The following is a 16,641-nucleotide window of genomic DNA, read 5'->3' on the forward strand; positions in this document are numbered from 1 at the left end:
GAAATGTTAATAAATGACAGTGAACTCCAAGTTCTGAAGCGATGTGTAACTTGTTCTAAATAATAAAATATTAATTTTTCATATATTCAATAAACATAGTTTGAACCTTTTTTAATTAAGAGTAATATAAATTCTACTTTAAAACTTCATCTTAAATTTGTTTATATACGTCGTGAACATTAAATGAACAAAAATATGCATAAAATAATATACAGAAGAAAGAGATTAAGTAAAGGAGCACTTACTCGGTCATTTATCTTATAAAATCGTACAAACCGAATAAAAATCAAAGTTGTAATAAACAAGTGCAGTACCACAAATGAGATACAGATAGTTACATGATACATATCACATCACATACCTCTTTTGTATTAGTACGTTATATGCGCGAATTTCACAACCATTCGCGACACCTATCGCGAAAACATTGCAGTAAGCGATGCGTCGTTTCAGTTCCGGGCGTTTCTCGACGACAAACAAACATGCTTCGTGTAGCGGGAGGAGATACAACAGTCGACAAAATTCTAGCGATTTGTTCGCTTGTGCGTTCTAATTCTTCTAATCTAATGGTGTAGATAGTTTGACACCGTAAAATGTAGCTCGAACACCTTAGACCGAATTTATCGTCGCGGTTGAAAAACCGCGCACCCATGAGATCAACTTCCATTCCCATCTCCAGCACGTTGACGTTCACTGAGGAGTGGCGCGCAAAAAGATGGCCAGCTCGCCGACCAGCATCGAAAATCAAATAGACAGTTTTTTGGAACAGTTCAAACGCAGTGCCTCCCGCGCAATGGAAGAGTCTCATAGGTCCAGTTATAATGCTTGTAGCAGTAGTATCAGTCATAGTCGAAGTGGAAACCTGGATCTCGAAATCTTGGAAGCTGGTAAGTTTTCGAGAATTTTGTATAATTTCAGTATAATTTATGGTCTTGTCAGGTTCAAATTTTAGTTATTCTCCACTACTCTTTCTGTTACTTCCTCCACCGCATGCACTTATTTTCAATTCTGCACTGTTTTCGATTGATTTTTTGGGCGTTCCTTGCATATTTTGATACATTCGTTTTCTAATAATATTGTTAGTTTGAATACATTTAAACTTAATGTTTCATAGTTTCCTTATTGTCTTTTGTTAAATTATATTATAATTGTAAGTTGGCGTAGTAAGTCTTATCTTAAGTTTAGTATATTATGTATTGTTTTAATTTTTGTCATAAATGCGTTAAATGTATAAACTTTTTTTTAATGATGGATAATCATTCTTATTTACTTATCTTGCATGATATAAATTAAAAATTATAGTATATTTAAAGAGCAGACGTTTTATACGTTATTTGGTTTAATTATTATACGCCAAAACTTTCATTAGGATTATATCGTACAATGAAGGAATTATTGCATACATACGCATTCATATTATTTATTTCTTATAACATAGATGCTGCAATTGAAAAGATATGTTAAAAATCTATCACGCGACCCTTTTATAATCCAGCCTGTTTTCAATTCAATGATAAAGTAATAACATAGTAGAATTATATAGAATTTTAGCGTAATCCACGTTTAATCGGACACTTTTGACTGACATGCTGCAAGTCACGTGCAGTTACCCCACTTTAGGAATCGAGTCTTTCGTGATTGGTTGTTTCGTCTTGTCTTTACTTCTACTGTGGAACATTATGGCGTCGCATACTCTGTTAAGTTACGATAGAGGTCGTCGTCCGTTGTAGGTGTTTTATGGTGAAAAGTCATAAAACTGCAGGATTACAAGTTGCGAGATGCATTCAATAAAGTTTTAAAAGCACCGAATCAATGTAATCATCTTTATCTTATAATTAGAATTTTTACATCAATATATTATATATTATTAACAGATTTACTAATTAATTCATTTTATTCTTGGATAAAGTGATCGCGTTGCAGTTATTTCGAGGCATTGAGTGCGTAAGACTAATTGGAAATATAGACTATAATATCCGAGTGGAAAATAAAAATCGACTATAATGAAATTCCACCAAATTAATGCACACGAAAAAATTAGGATATTTCATATATATCAGTAATAGAGTAGACTTGTAATATTGACGATAAATCAAATTGTTGCGTGAAGTGTTGATTTTATCGATAATATCGCGTGATATTTTGTAACACGTAAAAAACGATTATTTAGTGAAATAAAAAAGCACAGTATGATTCTTCGACGAAAGTCAACACACGGCTGCAACTGCCCCTGTCATCAACACTGCTCGACGAAATGTGCAGGTTTGGATCAGACACTTTATTCTACTACTTCCTAAATTAATTTAATGCATAAAAATGTCACTAAAAGAAATATTCCAAAAATTCGAAGTACAAACGATCTGCACGATAATTATATTTTCCTTTTATAATTTTATTCGAACTATAAACAGATTATTGATTTATGAGACAACCCGATTTGTTTACATGTTAGTGATAGTCATATTACATAAACACAAAATCAATATTATAATTATAAATTTCTAATACAATTTAATGGACAACTTGCTATGAATATTTGTCAATTTCATATCTCAAATTCATATTACAATGAATATATGAATATGTTCTTACATATGTATATGTATATACGTAATACGTTTTAAAATTTCTTTTTTCATTATTTGAATATGTATATTTAAATATATCGTGACTTAATGATTCTTATGAAAATCGAATCCAAATTTAAGTAAATTTGAAACAATGTTTTTTAAATAATATATGACATAACTATTTATTAAACAAATTAGCAGAATTATAGATTTTTCTTTGTTCATCAAAGTTAAAAAGAATTTAAACAAATGTTGATTATTTGAAATTATTTTGACAACTTTAGCAATTTATACGAATATAACATGGAAATTGTTCCATTTATACGGGACTAGCACTGTTATCCCCTCCACGATATATTAAGAACTAGATTCGCCATATCATTAAACGTAGTGCTTTATAATGTTACCCGGTATTATTAAAATTTGCGAAAAAATTATACCGTGACAGCATACATTTCAAATGTGGTATTTTTTGAAAGATATTTATAATTGACTGTGAAAATAATCGCGAGGTTAAATTAAAAAAAGGTAAGTAAAATTTGACTTGCCACATACCCATAAAGATGGAAAGCCATTATGTGTAGTGATTCTCAACCTTGTCGATGTCGGATGTAGTTTTCTAAATAAAAATCAAAATAATAAATTCGTCTCTTCGTTTCGTCATTTATGTTATTCGTTATAATTTTCTTTATCATTTACTTTATAATTTCTGATTTATTTTTTGCTAAATAAATTTAAACAAATTTTATAATTGACACAAACATATAACTGACATTAATCAGCTGATCACTTGTTTAGAATCTTTCTATCCGAAATTTTTATTGTAAAGTATTTTTTAAACAGACAATACTTGATTTCTATCATCGATTTTTTTTTATTTTTGTTTGTATAATTTTATCATTGAAATATTACTGTTTACCAGAACATATAAAGAGTTAAAAGATACCTCATTGTATAATATTAAGTGGAATATGGATACTAATTTATGTGAAAAAAATGAGATTGAAATGCAACCAGATATTGTAACATTGCAAGATACTTTACGTAATAAAAATCAAAAGGTAGAAGTATCCACTTGTCAATGTATGGTTAATGATGAGTTGACATATACACAAATAAGAGAAAAGGTAAGTAAACATCTGTGTTAAAACGATATAAAAAAGAATATTTTTATGGTAGTATATATCAATATCAATTAATTGTCATATCTTTTAATTTTATACCAGTATAATGTTAAGACATGAAGTTATCTATTAATGATCTATTAACAACATTTTCCATAATATATAAAAAAACTTTTATATTACAGAAAATACATATGGATGCAACAAGTAGTACCTTCAAGCCAAAGAAAAACGTAACAAAAATGAAAGTGAAGAAACATAAAAATGAAGGAGAATCAAATTATGAATCCACAAAGTTAGAAGATAATCTAACTCAAGTGCTACAAAGATTTAAAAGAGGATGTGAATGTCAGGATGATCAGTGCTTTAAAGGTTTAAATCCTGAAACAGTATATCGTCATAGATTAAATATTGCAGAATTAACAAAGGCTGAACATGATATGTATTTAATGGGCGTTACCATGGCCTGTTTGACCAATCCATATGAAACGGTACGACATACAGAGCGACGTAGATTACGTGCACAATATGTATATCAGGGTAGAAGAGTATGTTTGGATGCTTTTTTATACCTAGAAAACTGTACACATTATCAAATAAAACGAATTAGGAAACACTTAATGACCCATGGTGTTACCCCACGAGTTCATGGAAATCATGGAAAAATTCCTCACAATACGTTTTCCTTAGATATTTATAAAATTGCTACAGAATTCTTAAAAAATTTTATTGAATTGCAAGAAACAAAACAAAAGACGAAAGTTGCAAAAAATGCACAATTACATCTTCCATCAAACATTACACGTAAAGTAGTGTACAATTCATATATACAGTATTGTAGAAAAATGTCTCCTGATATAAAAATAATGGGGTATTCAACATTTAGAAGATTTATGAAAGTTCAATTCCCACAAGTAAAATTTTCTAAGTTAGAATTCATGATCAGGAATCAGAATATACAGAATCAAGGATGTAGTAAAACTGACTTGGAAAAAAAAGATACAATTGATGATGGAACATCCAAATCAGCAGATCTGATAACAGAAGGCAATGCCATATTACCTTTATTAATTGCTAGCCAAACAGGACAAAGTGATACTTATTTTTTAACACCAATTAGCAAACTACAAGATGGCGTGAGTTATCAGATAACTACAAGTGGACTTCTAGTCAATAAATCAGCATTACCTGTCTAAAATAGATGATGTTAAAAAATAAAATGTCTCTTACATTTAATATCTAAATACAATTAAAAAGATAATATATTTGAAAATATACATATGAAATAAAATAAAATTTTATAAAATGACTGTATAAATTACCCAATAAAACAGGTATATTTTCTTCATATGCTTATATTATTACAATTAAAAAATATGCCTGAGGTAGATTGAGTGTTCAAGAAATAATACATTAACGGTCTTTTTATTAATTCATAAAAATCCGCTCATTAGTTATTAAATATTTATTTTATTTAAACAAACAAAGGGAAGAATCATGATTTGATGTGTGGTTGTGTCATATTGATTAATCTGTAAACCAAGTATGTATATATAATTAATATAATTATATATATATAATTATACACATATATATAATATTTTAGGTAATAAATAATTTGTATTTTTTCAATTTATGGTTTTTTACTTATTATACCCTATCTGCATAGTTGTGGAACAATCACATATTACAAATAAGAGTAATACAAAAATGTAGTTATCGTAAGTATGTCCTATCAGGGCTGAATTCTAATATATAAATCAAAAGGGTAGAAAATCAGTAATCACTTTAAAAAAATATTAACATTTTATACATTAAACTACTAATATTATATAAAATTTGAAAACAGTATATTAAAATTAGACATTTTAAAAAATTGCAAAAAGGGGAAACTGTACAAGTAAATGTTAAATTTTGCTATTTAAAATAATAACATGAAAATTTAATTCATAACAAACTGTGTTCTATGTATATATTTATTTTACAATATTTATTATTAATAATTTATTAATAATAATAATGCTATACTCAGTCATAATTATATTAACATATTTTTTATTCTAGAAAGATTTGTTTTTTTATAGAAGTATATATGTCTTTATAATTATAATAATGTCAATTTATAGTTTGAGAGCCTCTTGCTTTACAGTTATAGCTGAAATATTGTAGATACAGCAGGAAACTACTTCATTTAGTTGGAATCAGCAAGGTCATATAAGTGCACTCTGAGATCTCACTTTGACATATAGCAAATATTGCATAAGTGATTATCAATACAATTGTATATAATTTTACTAAATACTTATTTTAAATAACTATAGAGCTATGTAGTTGAAGTTATTTTTATTAAAAATTATTAATACAATTTATTTACAAATTTATTGTGTAATTATATTGTATGTTCAATATTATGTAAATACACCATGAGATATATGTGTTGTAATGATGTATAAATATTTATATATTATAAACTGGAAATATAAGTACTTTGATTCATAGTATTATTCAATCAGTCATAACATTATTTAATATTACATATATTGTATATATTTACATTTTAAAATATGTAATTCACTTGATTTTACATTTTTTAGAAGATGTAGAGAGCATGACAGGTGAGATTGAAAATGGAGATTTGGCAATCCGAGATGTTGCAGACCTTCTTCAATCACAGTATGCTATTATAGCAGGTGAGATAAAATTTGATTAATGTCGTTGAAGAATATATTATTTAATCATTGCATTTTTAAAATAACACGTTCCACATATATAGGAGGAAAAACTCGAGAAGGATGTCCTATAATTACTTTTCCAGATAATGGTAATTTTCATAATTTATCTGACTTGGATTACCAACGTCTCATGCTGTATCTTACTTCTGTGCCAACGTGAGATTTCAACTTTCAGTGTTATTAATATGTACAGTTACATGTTGGAAAAATCATTTAAAACATCTGATAATTTTTAGATTACAAGAAGCAGATCTTGGATTCCACTTAATTATTGATAGAAGAAATGATAAGTGGAACTCTGTGAAAACTGTGTTATTAAAGATCTCTGTGAGTATATATATATATATATAATAAAACATACAATGATAATATAAGGAAAAGTTTTGATAGTTCTGTTAGTAATTATCTTATATTTTAGGGCTTTTTTCCTGGTTTAGTTCATGTAGCATATGTTCTGCGTCCAGCTGGATTTTTACAAAAAGCTATTTCAGAAGTATCAAACAAGCTATTTAGAGAAGATTTCAAATTTAGAGTTATATTTTTAGCAAATGTTGCTGAACTTCATGAACTTATAGATAAAGATCAGTTAACTGAACAACTGGGTGGTACCTTGCCATATTGTCATCACACTTGGATACAAAATAGAATTGTAAGTAGAATAATAAAAATAATATAAAAATAACTACTTCTCTATATTAAAAATTTTTTAGAGTTTAGAAAAATTTTCATCAATGACTCAAGACGTATCTCTCGCATTGGATTCTTTCACTCGGCGTTTAGCCGAAATTGAATTTCCTAATAATACAGTTGCAACTACATCTTTACTATCTCAACAACAAGTAGAATACAATGAATTAAAAGAAGAAATTCTTAGTGCTGCAAGACATGGTGAAGCACTATTGGATAGTGTAAGACAATTAACTGGCAAGGGAACAGCTGATAGATTAGGAAATGTTGCAGCAATAGAAAGGTAGAAGATAATTTAGTTCAACACTAATTACAACAATTTTTCTTTATTGAGAACAAGAATTAAAAGTTATTGTTTGTTTTTAGATTGCTTGTTCAGTTAGAAGAAACAGAACGCACTTTTGACCTGTTTTGGACACATCATAGTTCTCGTTTGAGACACTGCTTAGCATTAAGACAATTTGAAGCTGACTTTAGAGAGTTACAAGCAATATTAGATCAACATCTAAAAACTATAGAAGAAATGACAGAAGTAGGAGAAACTCAAGCAAGGGTTGAGCAGTTAGTTTGTGACACATCAGCATTTCAAAGAATATGTAGAGTATGTACCTTTATTTATACATATATACATGCATTTTTATTACATATTAAACAAACATATATTCTAATCTATGCAAAACAACAAAAGTACACAAGCGATAAAATAGAGCTAATCTGTCTAAATAAATATATTTACAAATCTGGGTTAATAATATTTAAAAATACTTCTATATAAAATAATTGTTTATATCACTTTCAACTCTATATAACTAATAAAATTATATGATGAAAGAAAAACAAATATTAATATTAATATCAATATTTTAAGTTTGAGAATGTTCACAATGCACTTAAGGCAGCAAGGTATAATATTCGAACCAGTATTATAAAGCATTTATTTTAATACATTTATTTTAGATATTTAAAAATTGAGATATGTATATAAATTAATATCCACTACAAAATTGTTAAAAAATTTTAATGAAAATTCTGGTTTGAATAATATTTATATGTAGATACACATACATATAATGCACATCATGCACAAATGTTATTTTGCATCGCTTTCCTCATTTTGTCGATAGTCCTATTTGTTGCATACCATGTGGATTTGGGTCTTGGTAAGCAATCCACTCAACAAAATACATATATTTTGTGATAGATTTACATATTTAAATACGACGATAATAATTATTTCAATTTTTTAATTCTATTTACTGTATCTTGAAATACAATAAAATAATTATTAAGTATAACAATTTATGGGTTTGTGAATTAAATCCCTATCAAACGTTTAGTTATGTCAACTGCATACTCACGCACATTTAAAGCTTAAAAATTACTTATCAAAAACGAAAAAAAATAGGGATTTAATTCATGCCTTATACTGGCATGATGGACTTTGAGAATGAATGTCATTATTATTTCTCACTTTACACTGCACGTAAGATAGTACTTTTTTTTTAATACTTTTTCTAGACAAAACAGTGACAATTGATGAAAACATTTGATGACTGTTTGTAGTTTTCTTATTAATGTTATTTTCATATTTTTAAACATGAATAAAATTACATACATTTATAGGGAGATATAGAACGAGCAGAGGAGGTGATATCTGCTGGTCAACAACTATTATCTGGGAGGCATCAATGTCCTACAGATGTTGTAGAACCAAAGTGCGTGGAACTACAGAGGATTTGTACTATTCTAAGTCAAAGATTAGAAAGACGATTACATATGTTAACTAAATGTAGGGAACTCATGGAACGTATAGATAAGGTAATTGTTTATATTTAAAATTATCTGAAACGATGTCTATTTCTAAATATATATACATAATAGGCAAACACATGGTGTACACGTGGTATAGAATTACTTGCCTCACAAAACAATACGACTCCACCTGATCAAGCACTTCAAGAATTACAAGAATTAATAGAAGCTGCTGAAGAATTTCACCATCCCAGATGTATTTTTCAAGACTCTGTAATGCCTGAAACTAAGGCTCTTATTACTCAAGTATGTATATTATGTAAATAAAATTATATTTATAAAATTGTTGTGCTTATAAAATAAATTATTAGGTTTTGCAAAGAATAGAAGATGTGTCTTTGATGTGTGATAAAAGAATAATGACACTAAAACAGCAATTAATTAAACCAGCAAGACCAGTTCAAACTGTAACACCTGAACCAGTTAAACCATTGCAATCACTGCCTCAAATTGTTAAACCTGGAAGAATTCTTAAAAAAGCTAACACTATGCCGAAGGTAAATTCTTATTTTACTTAATTTGACATATTTTCAATTTTTTTTATTTCTTGATTATATTTCTTTAGATGGAGATGAGTCCTATAGAAGGGGAATCTTCATCTCCAGAAAGTGAATCTAAAGACACAGAAGCTTTACGTTTAAAGCGTGGACATGTTTTAGCGGAACTAGTTGAAACTGAACGAATTTATGTTGCTGAGTTAGGTACTATAATTAAAGGATACAAAATGGAATTAATAAATGAAGCAATGGCTCATTTAGTACCAGCAGCATTAGTCGGCAAAGGAGATATTTTATTTGGAAACTTAGAAGATATATACATTTTTCATGGAGAAACATTTTTAAAAGATTTAGAAAATTGTATTTCAAATACCGAACTTGTCGCGTTATGTTTTGTACAAAGGGTAAATATCTATACATATACGCAATTTTAATCAATTAATACAATATTAACATACATATTTTTTAATATGAGATGCATTTATCTTTTTAGCGCGAGATGTTCTTCAGATTATATAGTTATTATTGTCAAAACATTCCGAGATCTGAAAAATTACGAGAACAGATACAAAATGAACCACAGTTTCTTGCAGCTTGTCAACAAAAGCTTGGTCACAAATTACACCTTGCTGCATACCTTCTAAAGCCTGTTCAACGTATAACAAAATACCAATTGTTGTTGAAAGATCTTTTAAAATATAGCGACGAACCATCGTGTTGTACTGAATTACAAGAAGCATTAGATTGTATGCTTGTTGTATTAAAATGCGTCAATGACAGCATGCATCAGACTGCAATTACTGGATTTGGTGTAGGCATAATATTATTTAAAAGTAATTGTTTATGCCATTCAATGATGTAATACTAAAAATGCATATCCTTTTTAGGGCGATCTAAATGCACAAGGTGAACTCTTATTGCAAGGTTCTTTCAGTGTATGGAGTAGCAGTAAACGAGAACGGCTTCTCAGGTTAAAACCATCACAGCGACATATATTCTTATACGAAAAGGCATTTATATTTTGTAAACATAGTAAACCACAAGCTCATAATAAAGCTACATACCATTTCAAAAGATATCTAAAGGTAATTTTTAATATCTATTTCATATTTTTTATTCACTTTATTTATATTATATCTAAAGAGTATAATCTTATTTTTTATAGATGTCACAAATTGGATTAACAGAATCGGTAAAAGGTGATGCAAGACGTTTCGAAATTTGGCTACAAGGTCGAGCTGAAGTGCATACTATACAAGCATCTACAGTTGATGTCAAACAGTCTTGGGTGCGTCAAATTAAAGGCGTTTTAATGTCTCAATTGGCTGAGCTTAAAGGGAAACAAAATTCTGCTCTTGGAAAAACCAATCACAAGTATATATTATTATTTATAGGACACATTAAAAACTTTAATGATTATAATAATTTTGCACAAAATATTTGTAGACCTTTGCGGCAAACGATTTCATGGGAAGCTCAAGGCAGCGTTTCAGGATCGTTAAGAACTCTTTCAGTTGATGGTAGCAGTGTTATATCGCATATTACAGATATTTCACAGTCAACTGAAGATGATATTGCATGGAGTTCAGAAAACAGTAATACTGATGATGAAGATGCTTTCAGTGAAAATCCTGGTCCTGCTCCTGTAAGTTTCATTTCAAATAGTGTAATTAAATAGTTAGATGCTTAAATAATTAGAAAGCTAATATGCTATCAATTTTGTATTCAATTAGGGTGGAAGATATGTAGCATTAGCTGATTATTGTGCAGTTGGTCAATCAGAAGTTACAATGCGCGAGGGAGACAATCTAGAGCTTCTTAAAGTCGGATGTGCTGGTTGGTGGTTTGTAAAATTAATAAGTACTGGAATAGAAGGGTGGGCACCAGCAGCTTACTTGGAACCAATGAATCGGAAGAGTTCACGTAGCTCACAATCAGTTAACAGCCAAGAAACCATATGAAACAGGCGTCTAACACACTAGATTTTCCTAGTGTGTTAGATTCATGCATGTATTCAAAGAATATCACTTGTTGAAGTATAAAATTAACAATCATATATTGGCAGATTTTATAATGCATACAAAGATATAGACAAGAATTCAGAAATTTTGCATAATATACATACAATATAATGAAACTTATTTCAGACCGTATGATATAGCAATATATGCTTGATCTATATGATTAATCTGTGAATAATTAGAGCCACATATATAACTTTTGAAATGGAAAATTAGATGAGGAGAATCTAAGATATTAACCTAATTAGTTAATCCTTCATAAAAAGGTATAAATAACGAAAAACCAGGGAATGAAAAAATGCATAAACTTTTTTACTACATAAAGTATATTACGAAAGAATTTGTTGGTGGAAGCGCTTTACGCAAGCAAATAAAATTTGCATTTACTACAGAAAAATAATATTAACTAGATTTATTCTTACAAAAAGAATAATATTTATAGAATTGTATAAAATGTATTTGGATAGCGGATTAAAAAATTTATGCACGCACATATGCATATTTACATATACATATAATACAGTTATAGTAAAGTAAATTATACGGATTTGTATTCAACTTTGCATTTTCTAATATTGCAAAGAAAATAACTACAATGAAATGCAATCATTTCAATCACACAGTTACTACTTCCATAAAAGTTATATAAAATTACAATTTATGAAATTTATCTATACTTGTGACCTGTATAATATTTAACTATATGCAAATATTCCAAAGTTCATATTAGATTTGGAATATTTTTATTTTTTGTAATCTATTAGCAACGCTCGTAACATTTTTTAAATAACAAAGCTTGTGTACAGTTACAAAAAGAAATCAAATATATCTGTGTTATATTTATAAAATATTTTTCAGTAAAATTATGTAATAAAATTATTATTTACATATTTATTATAATAGTATTATATTATCATTGATATAGTTTATTTATTTTCACAAATAATTTAATAGAACATAGTTTTCGAAACTAAAAAACGAATTTAGAATATTTGCAAATTATTCAAGAGTGATTATGAAGTCTTTAAAATTATAACGAGTGTACGAGTATTTATTTAATGCTTCTGCGATTGAATTATAAGAATTTAGCAGAAGTACTTTGTTGAAACATTAGTATAGGTAAAATAGAGAATATACTGTTAATAAGTCTTTGTGACCAAACAGCTTGATATTAGTACTATTTTAGTACGTAAAAAATATCTTATTTAAAATATTTAATGAAAAAGAAATGAACGATTATAGATTATTAAGTAATATATACATAAGTTCTCAAGAGCATGAAAATTAACACCAAGCATTGTGCAATATATAATATAATACTGTAATAAACTTTAGAAGAATATTCCAGTAAAAAAGCAATTCCAATTTTTGCAGGATTGATAATTCATCAATTTCTTAAATATTTAATGATAATGGAATAGGTATAATATAATTTGTACTGAAAATTTATATGGATATAGAAGAACTAAATAAGAAATTGTTATGAATTAATATCTTTCTTTTATAGTTAAATGTGCAATTATTACATTCTTTTTATGATTGGGATCATGATTTACATTGCTTGGAAAATGTTAATTAACTATAATTTATATGTTATTTATATATAACAAAATTCTATTGTGATTATAAGATATATAGATATATATATATTGAGTACAAATAATTTATTTTAGTAGTATGGCTATTATTGAAATAAATTCGTGTTATAATATATGGATATCATAATAAATATGATATTTAAATAATTTGGAAATAAGATTAATAGCTACATTGTTAATGTTTTATTAATAGAAAATGTTGATTTTAGACCAAAGAAAATTGTGCGTCTTTTCTTGGGATAGCAAGGCAATGAAAACATTATTAATTTATAATCGTTAACTATTAATTTTTAGTTTATTATTTATCATTCTCACCCACCTTTACGCCGTCCTAATATTAACTAGTTATAGGATTCAATAATTCATCAATTAAATTATTTTATTTGATATTTAACCTTTGATTTACTTCTTTTGCATTTTAAAAAAACGTAAGATTTTATGTATATTCAGATATAGCAACATTGTGATAATAAAATTTGAATGTGGTAAATAGTTACGGAAATGATTTTAAATCTGATTAATTATTCTGCTTGCAAAAAATAACCAAATTTTAATTTTTTGTATGTTTTTTTATTGGATTTTTGTGTTCCAATATGTACTTAATATAGAAAACAAACAAATATTTAAGTTATCAGAATTTTTGTAGATAATATTACATTAATACATAGACAATAATTATATGTGGAATGTGGAATGGTTCTATTATGAATGCATGTGGATGTAATAATAATTTTTGAAACAAATAAAGCAATGTTATTATTGTATTTTTTTTTAGAAAAGAAAACTGGATGATTTTACAGAAAGGAAAATGTTTATTCTATACAATATATTAATAGAAATAGGCTATAATTATTAGGAATATTATTAGAGATGTTAGTTTTGTTTACAAAATTGAGATCTAATTTAATTCAAAAAAGAAATATCAATCCTGATTGAAATATTGTCTATAAGCTTCTAATAAAGGGTTCTTTTTGTTGTTCCTTTCAGGTAATTTTAATATAATTTATTTTTACGCGAGATTAACTTAAATATTAATATTTCATCAATGTATAATATAATTAAGCATTGAAGAATAAGCTTGCCATACAAAAATTTTAGTAAAAAAGAATTTAGGTAACAGTTTTTTGTTGAAACAATGAAGTTCTGATCAATTAATATTAGTTCAATCAATATTAATTGTAATAATAATGATAATAATAATAATGATAATAATGATATTATGTTTAAATTAACAGCCATAAAAGTCATAGTTTGTAATAAGTATTTAAAATTCGAGACTAGGTTAAAACTAGTGTATTTAATATTGTATTTTGTTTAATGTATTGTCTGTGTGTTTATTAAAATAATATAATAAGATAAAAACATATATGAATTCCAAAAATAATTTATCCACGTAAGTCTATACTTAAGTTTATTAAACCTATAGCTTTATTTTCTAATTTTACGATAGAAATGTATAAATATACATACTTTGAATATGGCTATGTGTATAAAATACTATCTTATATTTTTTCAGATTCATATTCTTTAGTAAATGTTGTAGGGATTATTAAGACTCTCTATCCGTTAATGAACACGATTAAAATTAATTTTAGAATGTTTGAAATCGAAATTTAAATTTAAATTTGTACAATCGATTTAATTTGATTTAAATCGATATTAATTTGAATTTAGAACGATAGATGAGGTAAGTGTTGTATGTATATACATAGTACAAAGGACGAATCATTGCGCTACATTCTTTTGGAAGAATCAGAGGAATTTATGGTGCATATTTGTTGGACACGTTGTGTATAACAGTGATTTATATTCTTGATAGTAATCTTTAATATAATTGTTTTCGTAAATTTCTGACAATTTTACTAAAAAAGTTAGCGATAACAAAAAAATGGCTCCGCGTGCAGAAGCAGTGCCAAAGGAAATTTCAGAAGTTTCAAAAGATGTACCGAGTAGAGGAATTAATGCAGTTTTATTAGGACCACCTGGTTGCGGTAAGGGTACACAGGTGAAATTAATTCTTTTTACGCAAATTTGGATGTAATAGTTTTAAAACATTTAATTGTTTAATCGAATACTGATTGTATTTTAGGCACCGCTATTGAAAGAACGATACTGTGTATGTCATCTATCTACAGGTGACATGCTTCGAGCAGAAATTAATTCTGGATCCGCTATTGGAACAGAAATTAAAAAAGTAATAGATGATGGTAAATTAGTCAGTGATGATCTTGTAGTTAATATGATTGATAGTAATCTAGATAAACCTGAATGTAAACGTGGTTTTTTGTTGGATGGTTTTCCTAGAAGTGTACCACAAGCTGAAAAAGTAAGCTTGATATCTTCATAGTGATATCTTAATGGACTGAAGTTAATAACAATTTGTTTTTGTTCAACTTGAGAAGATTATCGATAACCTTGAAATGACATTGAGGTAAGATTTTGATATTTTTTATTAAAATTCATTTCTTTTCTATTACAACAGCTTGATGAAATGTTAAAGAAGAGACAAACCAAGTTAGATGCTGTGGTAGAATTTGGAATTGATGATAATTTGTTGATAAAGAGAATCACAGGTCGTTTAATACATCCTGCAAGTGGCAGATCATACCATGAAGAATTTTCTCCTCCTAAAGAACATATGAAAGATGATGTAACTAATAATGATTATTTTTATTAAATTACAACTTACATATGAAATTAAAAAATATATTAAACAATATTTTGTTAATAGATTACTGGAGAGCCATTAATTAAAAGATCTGATGATAATGCAGAAACATTGAAGAAACGATTAGCAACATATCATTCACAAACTCAACCTTTGATTGATTATTATACTTTACAAGGGGTTCATTATTATGTTAATGCAGCTCAATCTCCTAAAAACGTTTTTAAAGACATTGACCACATTTTCCTAAAAACAACTAAAGAAGAGAAAAAAAAAGGTTTCTTCAGTTGGCTCTTTTAAAATGTTGAATAAAGAAATATACCTCGTTTTTCTCTTGTAAACTAAAGGCAATATGTAGTTAATTGAAAAAAGCTTTAGTATCAAAATGACTTTTAACTGAAGTTAGTAATCTAGGTATATGATTTCCCATTTAAAAATAATTTACGCTACTTATAGTCAGTACAGTGTGTATTTTTTGAACAACTAATATAGAGTACATTAAATGAAACATTAAACAAAAGAAGAGAAAATAAAAGTGCATACTGCATTGGTTAAATTGCAAATAATGTATATGTTTTAAAAAGAACTATTACAAGCTAATAAGTCAAATGCACACATTTTAATAATAGAACAAGTTTGATATAATACTTTGATATGTAAAACCATTTAAATGCATAAGAGAATAACGTATGTATATATAATGGAAGACATGATTTACTTACTTAAATACTGTTATAGAGTATATTTTCATTTCTTTTTACTGTATTTCTTTGAGACATATATTTCGTAAGACTTGTAACATTCTCTGCATAAAATATATATATCATTCCTTAGACTTTTTATAATCGAAGATTATGTTTTGGAACTTTTTTTAGTACAAGAGAAAAGATCTATCCAATAATTAAGATATTTAAATATAAGTGATGTAAATA

At 27.3% G+C, this 16,641-nt stretch overlaps 3 protein-coding genes across 8 annotated transcripts; all 3 read left to right on the forward strand.

The window, feature by feature from the left end:
• Positions 1-467: 467 nt before the first annotated feature.
• Positions 468-11,826, forward strand: LOC117207814 (guanine nucleotide exchange factor DBS-like). 6 transcript variants are annotated; one of them, XM_033448407.1, is made up of 18 exons: positions 1,514-1,814; positions 1,910-2,262; positions 6,289-6,384; positions 6,468-6,582; positions 6,663-6,753; positions 6,845-7,075; positions 7,137-7,396; positions 7,480-7,714; positions 8,238-8,273; positions 8,737-8,931; positions 8,995-9,171; positions 9,237-9,422; positions 9,491-9,826; positions 9,916-10,233; positions 10,310-10,507; positions 10,588-10,796; positions 10,869-11,067; positions 11,156-11,826. In XM_033448407.1, exons 2-18 carry the CDS (start codon positions 2,190-2,192, stop codon positions 11,381-11,383), a joined length of 3,183 nt encoding a protein of 1,060 aa, XP_033304298.1. In that variant the 5' UTR covers positions 1,514-1,814; positions 1,910-2,189; the 3' UTR covers positions 11,384-11,826. The 6 variants fall into 6 exon arrangements, with proteins under 6 accessions (XP_033304295.1, XP_033304297.1, XP_033304294.1 ...); XM_033448404.1 differs by lacking the exons at positions 1,514-1,814; positions 1,910-2,262 and adding an exon at positions 468-887; XM_033448409.1 differs by lacking the exons at positions 1,514-1,814; positions 1,910-2,262 and adding an exon at positions 5,798-5,975.
• On the forward strand, positions 2,642-4,896 carry LOC117207817. The gene is made up of 3 exons (XM_033448412.1): positions 2,642-3,098; positions 3,493-3,697; positions 3,880-4,896. The coding sequence occupies exons 2-3, from the start codon at positions 3,542-3,544 to the stop codon at positions 4,888-4,890; spliced, it is 1,167 nt and encodes a 388-aa protein (XP_033304303.1). The 5' UTR covers positions 2,642-3,098; positions 3,493-3,541; the 3' UTR covers positions 4,891-4,896.
• Positions 11,827-14,739: 2,913 nt separating the features above from the next.
• On the forward strand, positions 14,740-16,559 carry LOC117207769 (adenylate kinase). The gene is made up of 4 exons (XM_033448320.1): positions 14,740-15,046; positions 15,131-15,367; positions 15,524-15,691; positions 15,773-16,559. Exons 1-4 carry the CDS (start codon positions 14,930-14,932, stop codon positions 16,007-16,009), a joined length of 759 nt encoding a protein of 252 aa, XP_033304211.1. The 5' UTR covers positions 14,740-14,929; the 3' UTR covers positions 16,010-16,559.
• Positions 16,560-16,641: the final 82 nt, after the last annotated feature.

This window comes from Bombus bifarius, unplaced genomic scaffold, assembly GCF_011952205.1.
Source record: "Bombus bifarius isolate JDL3187 unplaced genomic scaffold, Bbif_JDL3187 scf7180000008046, whole genome shotgun sequence".
Lineage (NCBI taxonomy): Eukaryota > Metazoa > Arthropoda > Insecta > Hymenoptera > Apidae > Bombus > Bombus bifarius.